The 16,179-nt window shown below is 36.2% G+C and overlaps 1 protein-coding gene across 2 annotated transcripts; it reads right to left on the bottom strand.

Annotated features, from left to right (window-relative positions):
- Positions 1–713: 713 nt before the first annotated feature.
- Positions 714–12,393, bottom strand: Smp_103740.1 (the record flags this gene model as incomplete). 2 transcript variants are annotated; one of them, XM_018788805.1, is made up of 7 exons in its annotated part: positions 714–1,356; positions 2,209–2,319; positions 4,334–4,529; positions 8,359–8,518; positions 10,140–10,278; positions 11,807–11,985; positions 12,326–12,393. In XM_018788805.1, the coding sequence occupies 6 exons, from the start codon at positions 11,883–11,885 to the stop codon at positions 1,196–1,198; spliced, it is 846 nt and encodes a 281-aa protein (XP_018654312.1). In that variant the 3' UTR covers positions 714–1,195. The 2 variants fall into 2 exon arrangements, with proteins under 2 accessions (XP_018654312.1, XP_018654311.1); XM_018788806.1 differs by lacking the exon at positions 12,326–12,393 and having other exon boundaries at positions 3,973–4,529; positions 11,807–11,885.
- Between the last annotated feature and the right edge of the window lie 3,786 nt (positions 12,394–16,179).

Raw genomic sequence — 16,179 nt, 5'->3', positions numbered from 1 at the left:
TCATAGTTTAACATAACTATACGTGCGTTTCCGAGTTTAGTGGGATCCCTATCAAATTTTTCTGAACTTTATTGAGTGCTAAATAAGGGTACTCACTTTGAGGAATCAACCTAGAATTCAACATTTGAGATTGAATCTATCATTTATACGTCATAAATCACTAATCAGGAAATTGATATTATATATGATTGTATATTTATTGAATTATTCTGTGAATAGTTCCATTCAGATAAACTTTTTATATTGAGTTAGACCAACTACTGGTGTCTCATTCCACATAAATTATACAGTTACTAAACTAACTAGTTTCTTCTTAAATTATACTCAATTAAATTTACATTAGGATGAAGAGACTTGAGAGGAAAATTAGTGTTATAAAGGTAGCTACCTACCAACTTATCATCCATATGTGGGGTGACCAAAGCATTTGTGATTATAATAAGATTAGGACCTAGTCAGAAACTGAGTATTAAAGTTCGACAGCTACAAAACATGACAAACAAACGTGTGGCGACACAGAATTTTGATTTCACTCATCAATCATACCTAAACGAGTGGGGTTTATCAACCTAAGTGGTTTGAGACAAACTAATCACAAATAAATCCAGAAATAGAATAAATTAATAAGTTACGTGGATGCAAATCGATTCCAGTACCTTGGATGTACTACCTATTGTAGAATCAGAACTCTATTTTGGAAAGTTGAGCTGGTATTTTTAAAGTAGTTTTCTGTTGTTAATGTCTAATTTATTCAACTATCTTAACATTGTTCCCGTGAGTGGTATGGTTAGTCAAACGATGAAGAGAATAATCTTACAATGTGTCTATATAACAACAGAAGACATTTTTACAAAATATTCGGCTGAAGATAACTGATAGAATCGATGAGAACAAATAGCGAAAGTAACCACAACAAATATAGGGAGAAGAAACAAAATATACAACTGCGTTTATGGTTTTTAGTGAGAACAAATAAAAAATGAATTTGTAGCAAGAGATTAAGAAAAAGGATGAGAAAGGAGGAAAATCCACAGACAAAATGTTCAGTGAATGCCACAAAGAGAAATTCAATGTTTTATTATCAACTTTGAAAGATATGGAATGATAAACTACTACACACAACGACCATAACATATAACTGGACACAATTGAGTTACAGAGATAATAGTAGAAGATACGTTGTGCTCATTTACCTCTACAATTCATCCCATAATGATCGCGCATGCTTAACAACTTGGCTATCTTTCCATGAATGTGATTTAGCCAAGATTTCTTCCAATGTAAGTTTGCCATCACGATTAGAATCTGTGAGATTCATTAATCGTGTGGCTTCTGATTTCGCGGCTGCTTTTAAAGCTATATGAAAAAGCAGTTCAGATAATTGAAGCTTCTTAAGAAGTAACAATAAATAATAAGAATATTTTACAATACGAAATAACGTGCGTATTATTGAAGATGAATTGGTAAGTATTTACGAATCCAATTATGTATTGTTTGCTAATAATTATTAAGATAAATCTGCAGCCCTTAAAAAATTTATCTACTCCCAAAGATTTCTACGATGTGTCGATACGTCCGTAAAAGTTACAGATGTTATGTTAGCCTAAGAAAAACCAGGCTATCAACAGTTTATCAAGTACATATAATTATTAGATGACAAATACGATGCAATATACTATTTAGTGATTAAGCTGGTGATTTCACTGTATTCTTTGATAAATAGAATAATTCTGTTGTAGTAGAATGAGTGCTATTAGTGGTGTGGCAGATCATATCAATTTACACATAGTGAAAGTTGGAGAGTTTCAAATTGACATAAGCCACCTTTTGGGCCGTCACAACGTTAATCTGGCTGTAAGATTTGATGTACGAATCAGTGAGAGTGATTCTACCATACGCTTGTGAAATCTGACTTCTTCAAGCTCAAGATGTTCAATGTCTTACCTTAATCATGGTTGAAATCTCACAATCACTGTTAGGGTACAACAGAGATGATAACTGAACGAGTATTACTACCTTAAAACACAGGTTACACAGGATCAGACACTCTTTACACATATCATTCCACAGAATTCTACATCCCAATATTTGTCAACTCTGAGACTAGATAATGAAAGACAAAAGATGGTGAGTTAAAAGCATGATGTTTTAGAATGAATATCTTCTACAAATCTCAACACCCTCTTAAGACAATCATGATTAACTTACAGGGCAATAACCATGGTCGTAATTCATCCAAAGTGAGTATGCCATTTTTATCAACGTCAAGACTAGTGAATTGTTCATGTAAATAATTCTCCTGTGATACACCTCGATAAGCTACATAAAAAATTTTCTCAAAAATTAACTGTTATACGTTATATGTAGTTATCAGTATTGCAGAATTATTCAAAAAATAAATCATCGAAAAAGTACTCAAAATAATATAAGATTTTACGTAATTTAACATTTGGTTTATTTATTCACTTATAAATGACGAGGGAAATCTTAACCCAACTAAACATAAAAGAATTCAGGTTTGTTTTCTTTGTTTTGAGACGGACATGAATGCTGTGAAGACTATGATGATCCCAGAGTTTCTTAAAGGACCAGCTCCTAAGTATTTAACCTTAAGGTCTAATCCATAAGACGATGATGTAAGGTAAAAAGAAGCATTTAAATGGCAGTCTATGATCAATATAAGTCCATAGCTCACATATCTGTTTCAATTTCTAGAACCCATTTGTACTGTTGGTATAGATTCCAGCTTTTCTAACCCTTTAAGTTGGATCGCCTTAACGTATCAACCTGTTTCAAGTACTAAGTGTTGGCTTTTGCCCTTCTACTTTTGTGGCATCAGTATCTGTGTAGTAAAGATACATCACACGACTTTATTGGGAGCAGCAATTAACACACACACCCATTCTAGAGCACTCTCTCAATTCCTGATCACACTAGTGAATATAGAAGCTTTACAAACCACAGTCCCAGATTCAAATTGTACGTCAAGTGTATTTTAAGCAAGAAATAAATAATAGAAGACCTACTGACAAACAAACGTTTGTTTTCATCAGTAAAATATCAGATACTGAATCATATACTTTTAGATAAAGTGTTAATTTAACGATATTTCTCAGGGTGTAGAAGAACTTTAAAGACTAATTCACTTATACTTATTAGACACCTTGAAAAAATAAACACATACTCTCAAATTAATAATAAAAGAATAATATATTTGTGATATCCCAATAAGTAGAAATTAAGATTTCGGATTTTTGTTTCATAAAGACTTGAATGTTAAGTGAGAATGCTCCATTTCATAATGTCTAGCTACCATAACATCTGATGCATTAATCCATATGCAAATGAATATAACTGCTTTTTTGCAGAAAATCGACCGTAAAATAATGATACCGCTAAACTATCGCGGGATATACAGAACCATCACTTTCTATGACAGATATGTACGATGAAAAGAATAAATTCATATCAGCACAATTATACATACCTCCACAGGCGAAAAACTACACATTCTCACACTTAGTGTAAGGTCAAACATATTACCAACGCGGTTAAAAAGAGCAGACACGAAAAACTTTTGAATTAAGAACTAGTACCAGGTAGACTAAAATTAAGGGTATCTTATTAAAATCTCGATGACAAATGAGGTTCAGGAGATAAAACTGTTAAATTTGACATTTATTTCTAAATTCGACTTTCGCCTTAGCTCCTGACGGTCGAATTCCTCCCTATATTTCTTAATTTACTTGGTTCCGTAAGACAGGTTACATTGACCGCACAAAGCGATTACTGAGAGTAATAAATTTACTGGAAGAAAGAAATGTTCACACTAACTTTATAAATGTACTTTAAGTATAAATATACATTTATTTATTTATTTATTTATCTATTATTAGCTTTATTCAATATTATATTTTTGGTACAATATAGAATTCTCAGCACAAAGTAATTTAACAAGTTTCCGTTTCTTACTTCTCGGTCGATCCTGACGATAAATATTGAGTAATCCCCAATTAGATGTTGGCAGTCTAGTCAATCGACATCTGAATAATGTACATTCTTTTCCATGTAAATTGCCAACAACCACAATATCTCTGATTGAGCCTTTTTTAACTTGTACAACGAAAGGCTGTACACTTTTCAGAAACGCAACTGAATAGGTTATGCGGTTAATAGCCATAATGATGTATTAAAACAAACAAAATTAGATAACATGTTGAAATATCTAGATGACAGGAAATAGGTAGCCCAGATGTTCAAACAGGCTGCCGAGAACATGATTATCAGGTTCTAATCTACTTAAAAAGTATGAGAATCAATAAAAAAAACTTACAGAAATTTGTAAACTCATCTTTTGTAATCATACCATCACCATTTTGATCAAAACTGGAAAAACTCTTTTGCATTTCATAATTTGCCATATCCTCATAATTTTCAGGTCGTAAGAATAAAGTGAATTCTTCTAGGGATAATAAACCATCATTATCTTTATCAGCAAAGCTGAAACGTAATCGTTCATCTTTTAATAACTACAAAATGTAAAAAGAAATTTCGTAAAAGCAACTGATTTTCACGTGCAGAATGCTTAACTGATTGATCAGTTTACAGCAATAAGAGCTAGAAGATGCAAGAAAATATGTTTAATTTAGTAGGACCAGTCTCATTTATTTAATCAATTTACACTTCCGGTCAGCTGGTAACACCATCTAGAGTCCATTTAAGATTACTTTCAATCCCAAGACGGTGACGGAGGGTTGGGCGTAAGGTTAGCAACTCCTCGTCATAAAATGGAATTTGCTGGAAAATGCTAACAAAGAAAAGCCAGCTAAATACACTAAACTCTCCCTAAAGAGAAAGGTTGTGACAAAGAAGAGTTATCAAGCCTCATTATAAAAGCTGAGTCTCCGAAACCCACGAGGCCGATGCCCTCTTCTGATTACCAGGGCAATAATAGACATAGGTAAATGGAATGCCCGAACAATGTGGGAGACTCGGAGGGTCATTCAAATAGCAGCAGAGGAGGGAGGATACAAACTGGTTGTGCTTGAAATAGGTGAAACTCACTAGACACAATTTGGATCAAAACGACTAACTCCAAGAGAGGTGTCCTTTTGCTCTAATCATGAAAAAAAATGCCCCCAATACACAAAAGATCTTAAAATATAGTATAGGGGAGATTCAAGAAAAAGGAAACAAGAAGGTGGCAGTCAACAATATCCGAACAGCAGAAGAGAAAGGCAGAGTATACGCTGAATATACAAAAGCAAGCAAACCAGTGAAGAAGAGTTCTACAGATGACAAAAGGAAATATATAGAAAACCTGGGAACTAAGGCGGAACAAGCCGAATAAGAAGGAAGCATGAAGGAACCATATGATACAACTGTGAAGCTTGCAGGAAAATAAAACAAACCACAACAACCAGTCAGGGAAAAACAAGGAAGACCAATAAAAGATTCAGTAGCAAGAAAATAGGTGAGTGGAGAAGGTTGAGGAGCTTTTGAGTACAGCATCGCCCCTGAGCCAAACGAACATCAAAGTAGTACACACAGACCTTTATATAGATACCTCGCCAGCAATGAAGGACATTAGGAAGCCTATCGAAAAAATCAGGAATACTAAAATAGCGAGATCAGGCAGATACCAACTGAAGCTGTAAAATCAAATAGAAGGAACTGGAAAGATTTTCTAAGCCTTGATTCAAAAGATCCAAATGCCCTGGTACGGCCGAGAATGGGGAGGGCCTTCCCGCTCTCTAAATGCTCTCACACGACCACGCGTGTACAGCCTCTGCCAGGGAAGTCCTACTCACTGCCTTCTCGTGGCGCGGGTGTTGTTTACAAAATTGAGAAGACGAAAAGCGAATGTGTGGCGCTCTAACCGGGTTGGTGAACACGGAAAGTCCATCTAGGGAAGTTGGAAAACCCTGATTCCAAACCAATGGTGCACATGGGCTCCAGTATCCTGAGGGAAAAAATGGCGTATGAATCAATCGTTGGTCACAGGGTACCATGAGACTGAATCTCCTCACAATGCTCCACTGCCTTGTGGATCAAACCTTTTGGTCAAAGGCTCCGGGTGTGGTCCCCTAATAAAACCACCTGCTTCGGTCTGGGCACCCGGGCAGAATCACAGCCCTCACACAATTAAATGAAATAAGAATTTGTGTGGAGCATATATACCTGGTACCAATATTTATGTGTTCAAATAAAATAAATAAGAATAAGTACCGATAGAATACAAAGATAGATACCTTATCAATATACTTTAGTGGCCCTAAGTCTGACTCCAGGTAGATCGTATATAAATGACTGTTATTGAAGTATACACGTCGCCGATCCTCATATAAAATTAAAGACTTAAATCGCGTTATAGAATAACAGAGTTAAATAAGTCAAATACGAGAATGAATTTTTGAATACGTATGTTTCGTACAATCGTTGATCGTAAAGCGAAGCAAGACAAGATGATGCGCAACGGAGAAGGCGAGTGAGTCAACTCGATTTAACCGAGAGTGAATCTGTATTTATAGTCAGATAAAAATAAGTTAAAAACATGTGATGAGTAAGGTAGGAAACGCAAATACATACGCTTACATAAAAACAGTCAAGGTTGACAAGCAAATAATCAACAAGGTCAAAATATAGCTTGAGGAGAATGGATAAGTTGGTTTGTCCAGAAGCTAGAATAAGTTATGTGAGCTCGACATAAGACCAGTCACTACAATACCATAGAAGGGATATCTTAGTATTACAACTATAGAGGGATCACACTACTATCAGTACCAATAAGTTTTTTGACAATGTTGCCAAACTAAATGGAAGATTCAGTAGACGCCCGGCTTTAAGATCAACGAGTTGAATTTCGTGAGGACAGATCGTGTACCAATTAAATCGCAACACTGTGAATCACTTTTGAACAGTCGACCGAATGGATTCGAAGGTTTGTGGAACTCTGCTCCACACCGGATTACCTGAAAAGATCGCCACCATCATACGGAACTTCTGTGAGGGACAGGATCGCAAAGTCGTGCAAGGAAGGAAGCTCACAAATGTTTTCTCAGTGAAGACTGATATCAAAAATGACTATCTACTCGCGCCTTTTCTCTTCCTTCTGGTCGTTAACTTTATCAAGAAAATTCCCACATATTTGCGAGTGAACTAGCCCTCCTATCTTATACATAGCAACAAATGAAGATGAAAACAGCCAGTGCAGAAATGCCTTCCACAGCAGTAATCCTCAATATTCACAAGAGAAAAAGTAAGATCCTGAAACACAACAAAGTGGATACCACCCAAGTCAAACTTGATAGCCAAGCTCTGGAAGAGGTGGAAACTTCTAAGTAACTGAGCAGCAGCATCGATAAACCAAGGGGGATCTAATGCAGATGTCAATGCACGAATTAGTGAAGCAAGGGCAACATTCCTACAGTCGAAGAATGTCTGCAAATCACAACAACTGTCACCCAACACCAAAGTCAGGATTTTCGACACCAACGTTAAAACAGTTCTGTTGTACGGAGTTGAAACTTGAAAAACCACCAAAACCATCATCAAAATGATACAGCCGTTAATAAGCAGCTGTATATGCAAAATACTCTGGACCCATTGGTCAAAGAACATCAACAATAATCTACGGTGGTAGGGGACAAACCAGATACCATTTGAGGAGGGAATCAAGAAAAGACGCTAGAAAAGAACAGGACATACATTGTGAAAATCATCAAACTGCATTGCAAACCAGGCCCTAATTTGGATACCTCGAAGCAAGAGAGTAAGAGGCAGATCAAAGAACACGTAGTGTTGAGGATTGGAAGCAGACGTTAAAACCATGAGTACCACTTGCCGACAAATAGAAAGGAGAGCCGAGCATGGAGTTGCTTAGAGATCTCTAGTCAAAGGCTTCTACCTCAAGAGGATGTCAGGCTTACTTAAGTAAGTAATCACTTAGTCTTACCTCAAAAGTTTTGCCGTGAAAGCTTTCCAATCTCTCATAATACCAGGAGTAACCATTTATAAATTTAAGGATAAACTCTAATGCCCCTTTTTCAACACAATAACATCTTGCTACCTACTTTGCAGCCAATGTTAAAGGCTGTTGTAAAGAACCCGTCCGAATGAGCAACGTATGGGACAATCATCCCTATAGACTCATCAATGATGACTCAGTCTGTATTTCTCTTAGTGATGGGACATTATTTTAAAATAATTGTAAACTAATTTTGTAGCTCTGAATCCAAGCTTTGATAAGACAACCGAAAACTTGATGAAATAAAAATTTATGGGAATTAGTTAAATACTAATGCTTTTAGTCACTCGATTAACACAACCACGTAAAATTAATCAAATATCATTACTGACTTCTAAAATAAATTTCGATGATTTGTCGTCCTTCGAATGTCTTAGTTCCTCTTCAGAAGTCTCATATGTTTGACTTATATACTCTTCGAACGAAACCTTTCCGTCTTTATTCACATCAAATCTTGTAAGTTGTTTTTCAGCATGCTCACGGTCTAAAGATCTGTAATATGGAATGAATATTGTTTATTTAAAATATAGGTAAAATGTATGGGGCAAATCTTCGTCTTCCTACTAATACTAACCAACATACATATGGATATTGCGAGATTATTTAGTTTTATATTTGAATTACATCACAACTAGTGAGGTTTTCATGAATAAAAAAGGGCAGATTAGCAATTGGTCCTTCGAATAAAACAAATAACTTAAGTGTTATATTCAAAACATGTATGGATTTAATTTCCCAGAATAACAAGTACCTGAAAAAATCCACCCGGCATCAAACTGAATAGTTAATACAAAAAGGCCATTAAAGAGAACCGTACTCACAAAAGCGTCACTTAAGGTTGGGTGGATTACACATCTGATCATTCGGAACCTGTCTGATATTTAGTGAATTTTTAACAACCTCTTACTCTTTAACCTAGATAGTTCCTGTATTGGGAAACTAGTGAGTTTGACATGAGCCAAGCTATAGCTAAATACAAATTCATTTACTTGGGTATGAGACACCTTTAATATGAGGACGCATGATCATTCTACCTTGCTGCTCAAACCTAAATAGGTGGATCAGTGTTTACAATTGTTTAACCATTACTGCACTATCAGAGTACGTATTAAAAAACTATCACTGATGAACATTAAACCAAAATAATTCTGTAACCTAAGTACTTGACTAATAAATAAGTCAAAAAATGTAAACCCTAGGTTAGTTATTCCACTTAATATAGCTCAATATCTTTAGTTCCGAAACAATAGATGGTGATGGTAATTTAATAAGCGAATATTGAATAAGTAAGGTATATGATTGAATCAAACTTCGGTGTGAGATTCATTCTTGCATTATAGCTGGTAACAGTGTAATTAAGATAAGAATAATTCATACATAAAGGTTCGTTATTTAAGTGAGAACTGTTTATCGATTATACTACTTTTATCCCGAATTATTTCGTAACCCAATGATGTTTTCTGGTTCACGGTCGTCTATATGTTTTATTTCCACCGCTAAATTAAACATAGTTATTTAGCTACGTTTATACATCAAAATGTCATATATATATATATATATATATATATATATATATATATATATATATATATATATATATATATATATATATATAATTTACATAAGAATGTTTCTGCCCCCCTCGATTCCCCCATTAACACAAATTGATTAAAAGTGAACTAATGAGAGTATTTCAATTAGTGTCTATGGCAGCATGCAATAGTTAGGATTCTGACACACTAGCACGCGCTGTATCATTGGATCTTCCATAATAAGTACGGTTTATATATAGCTTAGAGCATGTCTCTGACATATAATCACTGGTTTCACTGCATTATTTTTTTCCCTACATAAAAGAATTGACAAATTTTATTTCCTTTGGAAAGGAAGATTCAGTTTCATTATTTTTAGCAAGGGTGATAGTGCAGTGCATAAAATACAATAATCAGAGAAATTGGCTTTGTATATTTGAAAATTAAGGATTGATAGTAAGCGCTAATTTAATTTGACGTAAGAATGCAAATCTGATTAAGTTACGGTCCTCATTCATATATATATATATATATATAATCAAAGATAATATGTTCCTAAAAACCAAGTGCACTAAGCTTACTCATAAGTCTTTAAGATCCATGATGCTAATTCATCATCTTCAATGAATCCATTGTTATTAGTGTCAATTTTTTTGAAATACACATGAAGCCGATCCTCAAAATGCATTTCTGGAAGGATAGATTCGGGATTACGATGAACTACAAAACAAATAAACAAAATGGTCGAGCTAAATCATCTTTATTAAAAAACTACAGAAGCAACTTGTAACATGATCAAATCAGTAGTAACTGAAGCAACATTTTGTGTGGGGGTAAAGATGTGATGGGCTGTATACTATTAAACTAACAACCTAGTGTTTATTTACGAACCTCGACAAATTCACTAATATAAACTGACAACATTGAAGACGGTTATGCTAATGCATAGGAACCAAAATACATGTCGTTTTCTATAAAAAACGTGTATACTTTAGGATGATAAATTATTGGCTAGCGATTTTTAGTTTTAATCCTCAAGCAATACAATTCTTATGGCTAAAAACTCGCCCAACCCATCTTTTTCGATTTCCTTACTCCTTATTCTACTGTTTGTGCTGTTGGTTGCTGTGATAATTCAAGCTACTGAATGTATCTAGTATGAATTAAACAAACGAATTTGATACTACCAATTGATTCGTGATGTGAGTGAAAAGCTGGAACTATAAGATTTAAAAACACAATGTGACATATATTTTATTTTTACTATGAATCTTGATATTCTTTTGTCAGTCAGTCGGCTACAACGTAGGACCAGGCACATATATGCATCGGTCCAAGTTGCCATACCTCATTACCAAAACAAGATGAACACCAAATTCATAGAAGCAGTTAATTTAGTGGTGGTGTTATATAAAAGAAAGGTTGTATATAAAGATATAGTACAGGGAGAAAGATAGATATGAAGCGATTTTAATCTCATGGTTTAAGAGAAGACAGGGAGTGTATACACCTACGCCGTTGTGATCGATTCTGAGCCGTGTCACACAGAGTCTCCAACCGTTGGTTACGATAGTCACGCGGACCCCAACCAAGTAGTCTGCATTGGTTCAAGTTATTTTCTTTTGTAACAGTGTGCAAATTCGATACAATAAATACAATTTTTTAACCATAATTAGTGTTAAGAATAGAACAAATACATGATTCGGTTATTAATTATATTTTTCAGTCAAGTCAGTTGCTTTATTAACATGGGAAATCCCATACATAAGTTAGATTACTGACTAACCACTAGTTCAATTCATTCAAATTTATTGATTGACTAAACTTTTAAAATAACATGTAATTTATTATTATCATTCTGGACGTCGTTTAATTAAGGTTGGTGAAGAAATCAGCCTGCTCCTATAGATTTGCTTCCTTTCTTGAATTGATAATCCAGTCTTACTCCGTTTTATTATGAAGGTAGAAGTAATTTGCAGTCATATCAAACAGACGATCAATGGCAGATGTCACTACTTAGCTGAAGCTACAACCTTGACGAATCAGTCTTATTTCAATACACTAAAATCAGGATAGTAACAATTCGGGTTGTGATAAGCCATAAAATAAGGTACACTGAGAGAAAATACCTTCTTTCGGAATAGCATGGTCACCATAATTTACGAAACAGCACATTATAGACAATCGAACCAAGCAAGTTTGCTGAGTCAGAGTTATCCTTATTCTTTACAACTTTTCAAAAACTTACCTCCAATGAAATGGGTATTTAATTTTTCGTCATCGCATTGAACAAATGAGTATAAGAACCACAGGAGAACCCAAGTCATTATAGACTGACCTCGGTTTTTTTCTATTGAAGACTGTATCTTCAATATATTGTAGTCCAGAGACTATAGAGATGTAGTGAATAAAGAAACCTAGGATGATCTAAGAAAAGACGAAAAGGTTAAAAGTTAGATCAAAGCATCTTGGACAACAGAAAGTTATATTTCTTTATAAAGTGAAATACATATAAACTGGGTCAACAACCGTTGGCCAGTCAAAGGTAGATAGATCGGATAGTGTCTAATTAACTGCAAAGGCGATCAGCAGCTGAGTATCAGAACCACTCACCAATATGTTGATAAAAAAAGTAATATTTTCTACAGGTATTCATCAGATGTTTTGGAACGAGGGAGATATCGGCTAGGAGTTTTATCCTTTTCATAAACAACGTTGTAATTCGGAAATATAAGGATAGGAAATACAGCGAAACTAATGTATTTACCGTTTCACATTTCTCCTCGGCTTCTGACTTTTGAGAAACAATTTAGCTTCATGTCGATCACCTGTGAACTGAAATTATTACGAGTAAAAATTGCATTTCAGAACATTAGTTTTCCCAGAAACTTGCTAGATTATCAAGTTAAGATGTATCGTCTTAAGTTTTTAGATGTTTTTCTATGATTTTCCCCTTAGTAGATTTTTTGTAATTTTTAGTCTAGCTAGTTTGGGGTAATTGCTTACTCACTTTTAAGTGGAAATAGGGGGCCAGACTAAAACGTGGCACAAATCCTTGAGGTCACTGACAAGTGGACTAAACCATGTTGGTAGGTGTAAACTACCTGGTTGGGATCCGCGAGATGATAACAACCGATGGTTAGAGATCTTGAATGACATGGCTCAAAATCGTTTGCAATGGCGAAGGTGCATCCACTCCTTGTGTTCTCTCAAATTCTAATCTTCTGAATTCTTCATGCCCCTATCTTTTTTCTCTTTCCAAATTTATTTCACTGGATTATACTCCTTGAATAACATCTTCAAACCCTAATCTTTCGGATTACTGTTTATACTCTTACTACTTCTACCACAATGGGATTTTAATCGACAACTGTATCTCTGTGGTAATGTGGTATGGCAACTCGAACTGATGTAGTAACGTAAGAAGTTCTACGCTGTGACTGACTGACAGTCGGTCAGCTACAACGTAGGACCAGGCATGTATATGCATCGGTCAAAGTTACCACACCTCATTAGCACAACAAGATGAACACCAAATTCATAGAAGTAGTTACTGCAATGGTAGTAATATGTAAAAGAAAGATTATCTATAGGGATATAATACAATAAGAAAGATATAAAGCAAATTTAATCTCACCGTTTAAGGGCAGACAAAGAGTGTATACACCTACGCCATTGTGATCGATCCTGAGCCATGTCACCTAGAGTCTCCAACCATTGGTTACGATAGTCGTGCGGACCCCAACCAAGTAGTATGCATCTACCAACATGGCTCAGACTAGAAGTTAGTGACTTCAAGCACTGATGCCACGTTTTGGTTTGGCCGCCCCTAACTCTCTTCCAACCATCACCAATACTAGTCAGCATAGCGCTTCGTGGTAATCGGTGTTCAGGCATACGTAACACGTGGCCAAACCATTTCAGTCGATGAAGATTCATGACCTCATCAACTGATTTACCATCATTCCCTTATGCCCTGCGTCTAACCTCACTATTACTTACCCGGTGATCCTAGAAGATGAGAACAATATGTCTAAGATATGTGATTAAATACTAGTAGACTACGAATATCTTCTACACTTAATGGAAGGAGGAAGACTCCCGAAAAATCAGACGACGAGAAGGTTATTTCCAGCGGTAGGTATGTGATGAAATTCAACAAAAATGAAGATAATAGGACTATGTCATATGCGTATTCTAAGTCGATAAGTGGACCTCCTGGCTGGAGATCAATTCCTGAAAATTCAGTCGACGAGAGTGCTATTTCTAGTAATAGATCTATAATGAAGTTAAACAAAAATGGGGATAGTGGACAGACTTATCGGACACCACGTGATGTTGAAAAATCACATGACAGTTCATCATAAGCTCTGACTCGACTGGTGGTGTTCGAGTAAAGAGCCCTTACAAGGTTTGTGTACTTCTGAAGCACACCTTTCAATAACAGACACTGCCACAGAATCTCTCGATCTACATGTCCGAATGCTACTTTTATGTCAAGAAAAACTATCATTGTTGGACGCCGATAAGCATGCCCGTGTTTCAAAACCTGACGAATAGTGAATATATGGTCGATACAGCCACGACCAGGTCTGAAGCCAGCCTAATTTTCTCGTGTTTGCAGTTCACGAGTCTTAGTTAGACGCCCCACAATTATTGAGGCTAGTATTTTAGATGCTATATTACTCAAACTAATCCCTCTATGATTATCACAGGATGACTTTGACCCCTTCTTATATATTGGGACGACCAGTGATTGCAACCAGTCAGATGGGATTACGTCCAACTCCCACATTTTAGCTAAAATATCAGTCAATCAAACCGCTAAAATTGGACCACCATATTTAAAGACCTCTGGAGTTAATCCATCTGGACCAGATGCTCTTCCTCATTTCAGATAAGCTATAGCCTTTTGAACTTCAGCTAGAGTCGGGGGACCTACTTCAATGTTCCATTCAGGCTGTTTGGGAATGGTGGGTAGTTGTAGAGTAGCTGAAGACCAGCTGAACAGCTTCCTCAAGTGTTCTGCTCATCGTCCTAAACGTCTGGGCTGAGAGCAGATAGAAGTGTCTTTTTCCGAGATCGTCTCACATACACTTGACTTCTTAACTTCAGTTCCTTTTATTAATCTGGAAAGCTGTCTGGTGTTGCCCACAGCCTCTGCCTTTTCCATTTCGTTTGCTTTAGTTGCCTACCTCTGCTCACAGTCGTCCCTCAGACTTCTGGTTAACCTATATCTGATGTGTTTACGCTCTTCATTGTAATCAGAACCTGATGGGATGAGTTTACGAGAACCTATCAGTGCAATAGACTTAGGAGAAATTCATTGAAGTTTTGTAACCCTTTGGTTTAAATTACTAATAGATGTTACTGCTGTTTCCACAGCTGTTTGTATATCTTTCAAAGCAACATCTAGATCAGCCTAAATGTGAACTCAGTTGTTCCTGGAACTTACTTTTGGCTTTCTCATCCCTAATTTTAATTATAATGGGTGTTCTTAGTGGTCGATTTGACATAGGGTACGTACATTGAAGGCTCTCCAATGTGTAGTTTGGAACGAGATTTCAGTAGACCTGGGAGTGTTGCGCACTAGAATTGTTGGCTATGGTGACACTTGAGGTGAGAGCCGAAAGAGGAAGTTTAGTGTTGAAAGTCGAGGTGGGAGGAAAAATAGGAATTGAACGAGATTAATTATGAATACAGTGCTCTTGAGTGCTGTTAGAGGTATCAGGGCAGTTATCACTTCCGGTTGCCCACATCGTGAAAGGGTTCTTCTAGAGGCACCTGTAAAGGAAATTGAGTAAGAGTTGGTCTTAGTGACCTGAGAGAGTGACTGCAGTACCCAAGGGACAACTGCTTGAGGTAGATCACACACGACCTTTTCGTGGGTAATTTTTGCATAAGCTGAGTATTGATGAGACCTTACCGCCGGAGAAGGACATCGGTGGGATAAGGCGAGGTGTACATTTTCAGGGTCGACCTCTTCTAAATCCACCCTTTCTTGGAGAAAGGCAGCATCGCTGTTATACTGGTTGTCCGAAAATACCTTACCGCCGTAACACCTCTGTATAGCCAGCAGTACGACTTCGCCTGTAAAGTGAGATAGATAAGCGAACACACCAATGATGAGTGAAACGCGCACCACCACACTAACTTCTTTGACCTTGTATTACTATGTCTTTGTTTTATCCACCAATCACAATTTATGTTCATTCAAAAACAATATTTGGCTTGTTGACTCATTTTTCCTATTCTCCAGTTACTGTTCGGTATGTCATTTATATTTCTCCCTTTCACTATGTAATAGACTACTGTTTATTCGCATACTAATGTTGTTAATTTACGTTTTAGAAATAGATAAAGTTTATTAGGCCAAATAGCTTACTTGTTCTGACTTTGACGAAACCAAGACTCTGTATTCGACAGTTAAGAGAATAGCTTAAAGTTACCCCTGTAGGAAATTGCTTCCTACATCGCCCTCAAACCTCGGGTTTGCTGCTTTTAGCCTTACCGCCCTTCAACCGACCTGTCTGGCATGATAGGACCTTGAGAAACGATTGTTTCAGTCAGTATAGCTCGACTGATTCATTACGATGCAATGAACTCAATACAAACATTATT

Source organism: Schistosoma mansoni, chromosome W, assembly GCF_000237925.1.
Source record: "Schistosoma mansoni strain Puerto Rico chromosome W, complete genome".
NCBI lineage: Eukaryota > Metazoa > Platyhelminthes > Trematoda > Strigeidida > Schistosomatidae > Schistosoma > Schistosoma mansoni.
The sequence above is the reverse complement of the archived record's forward strand: the minus strand, read 5'-3'. Positions and strand labels throughout refer to the sequence as shown.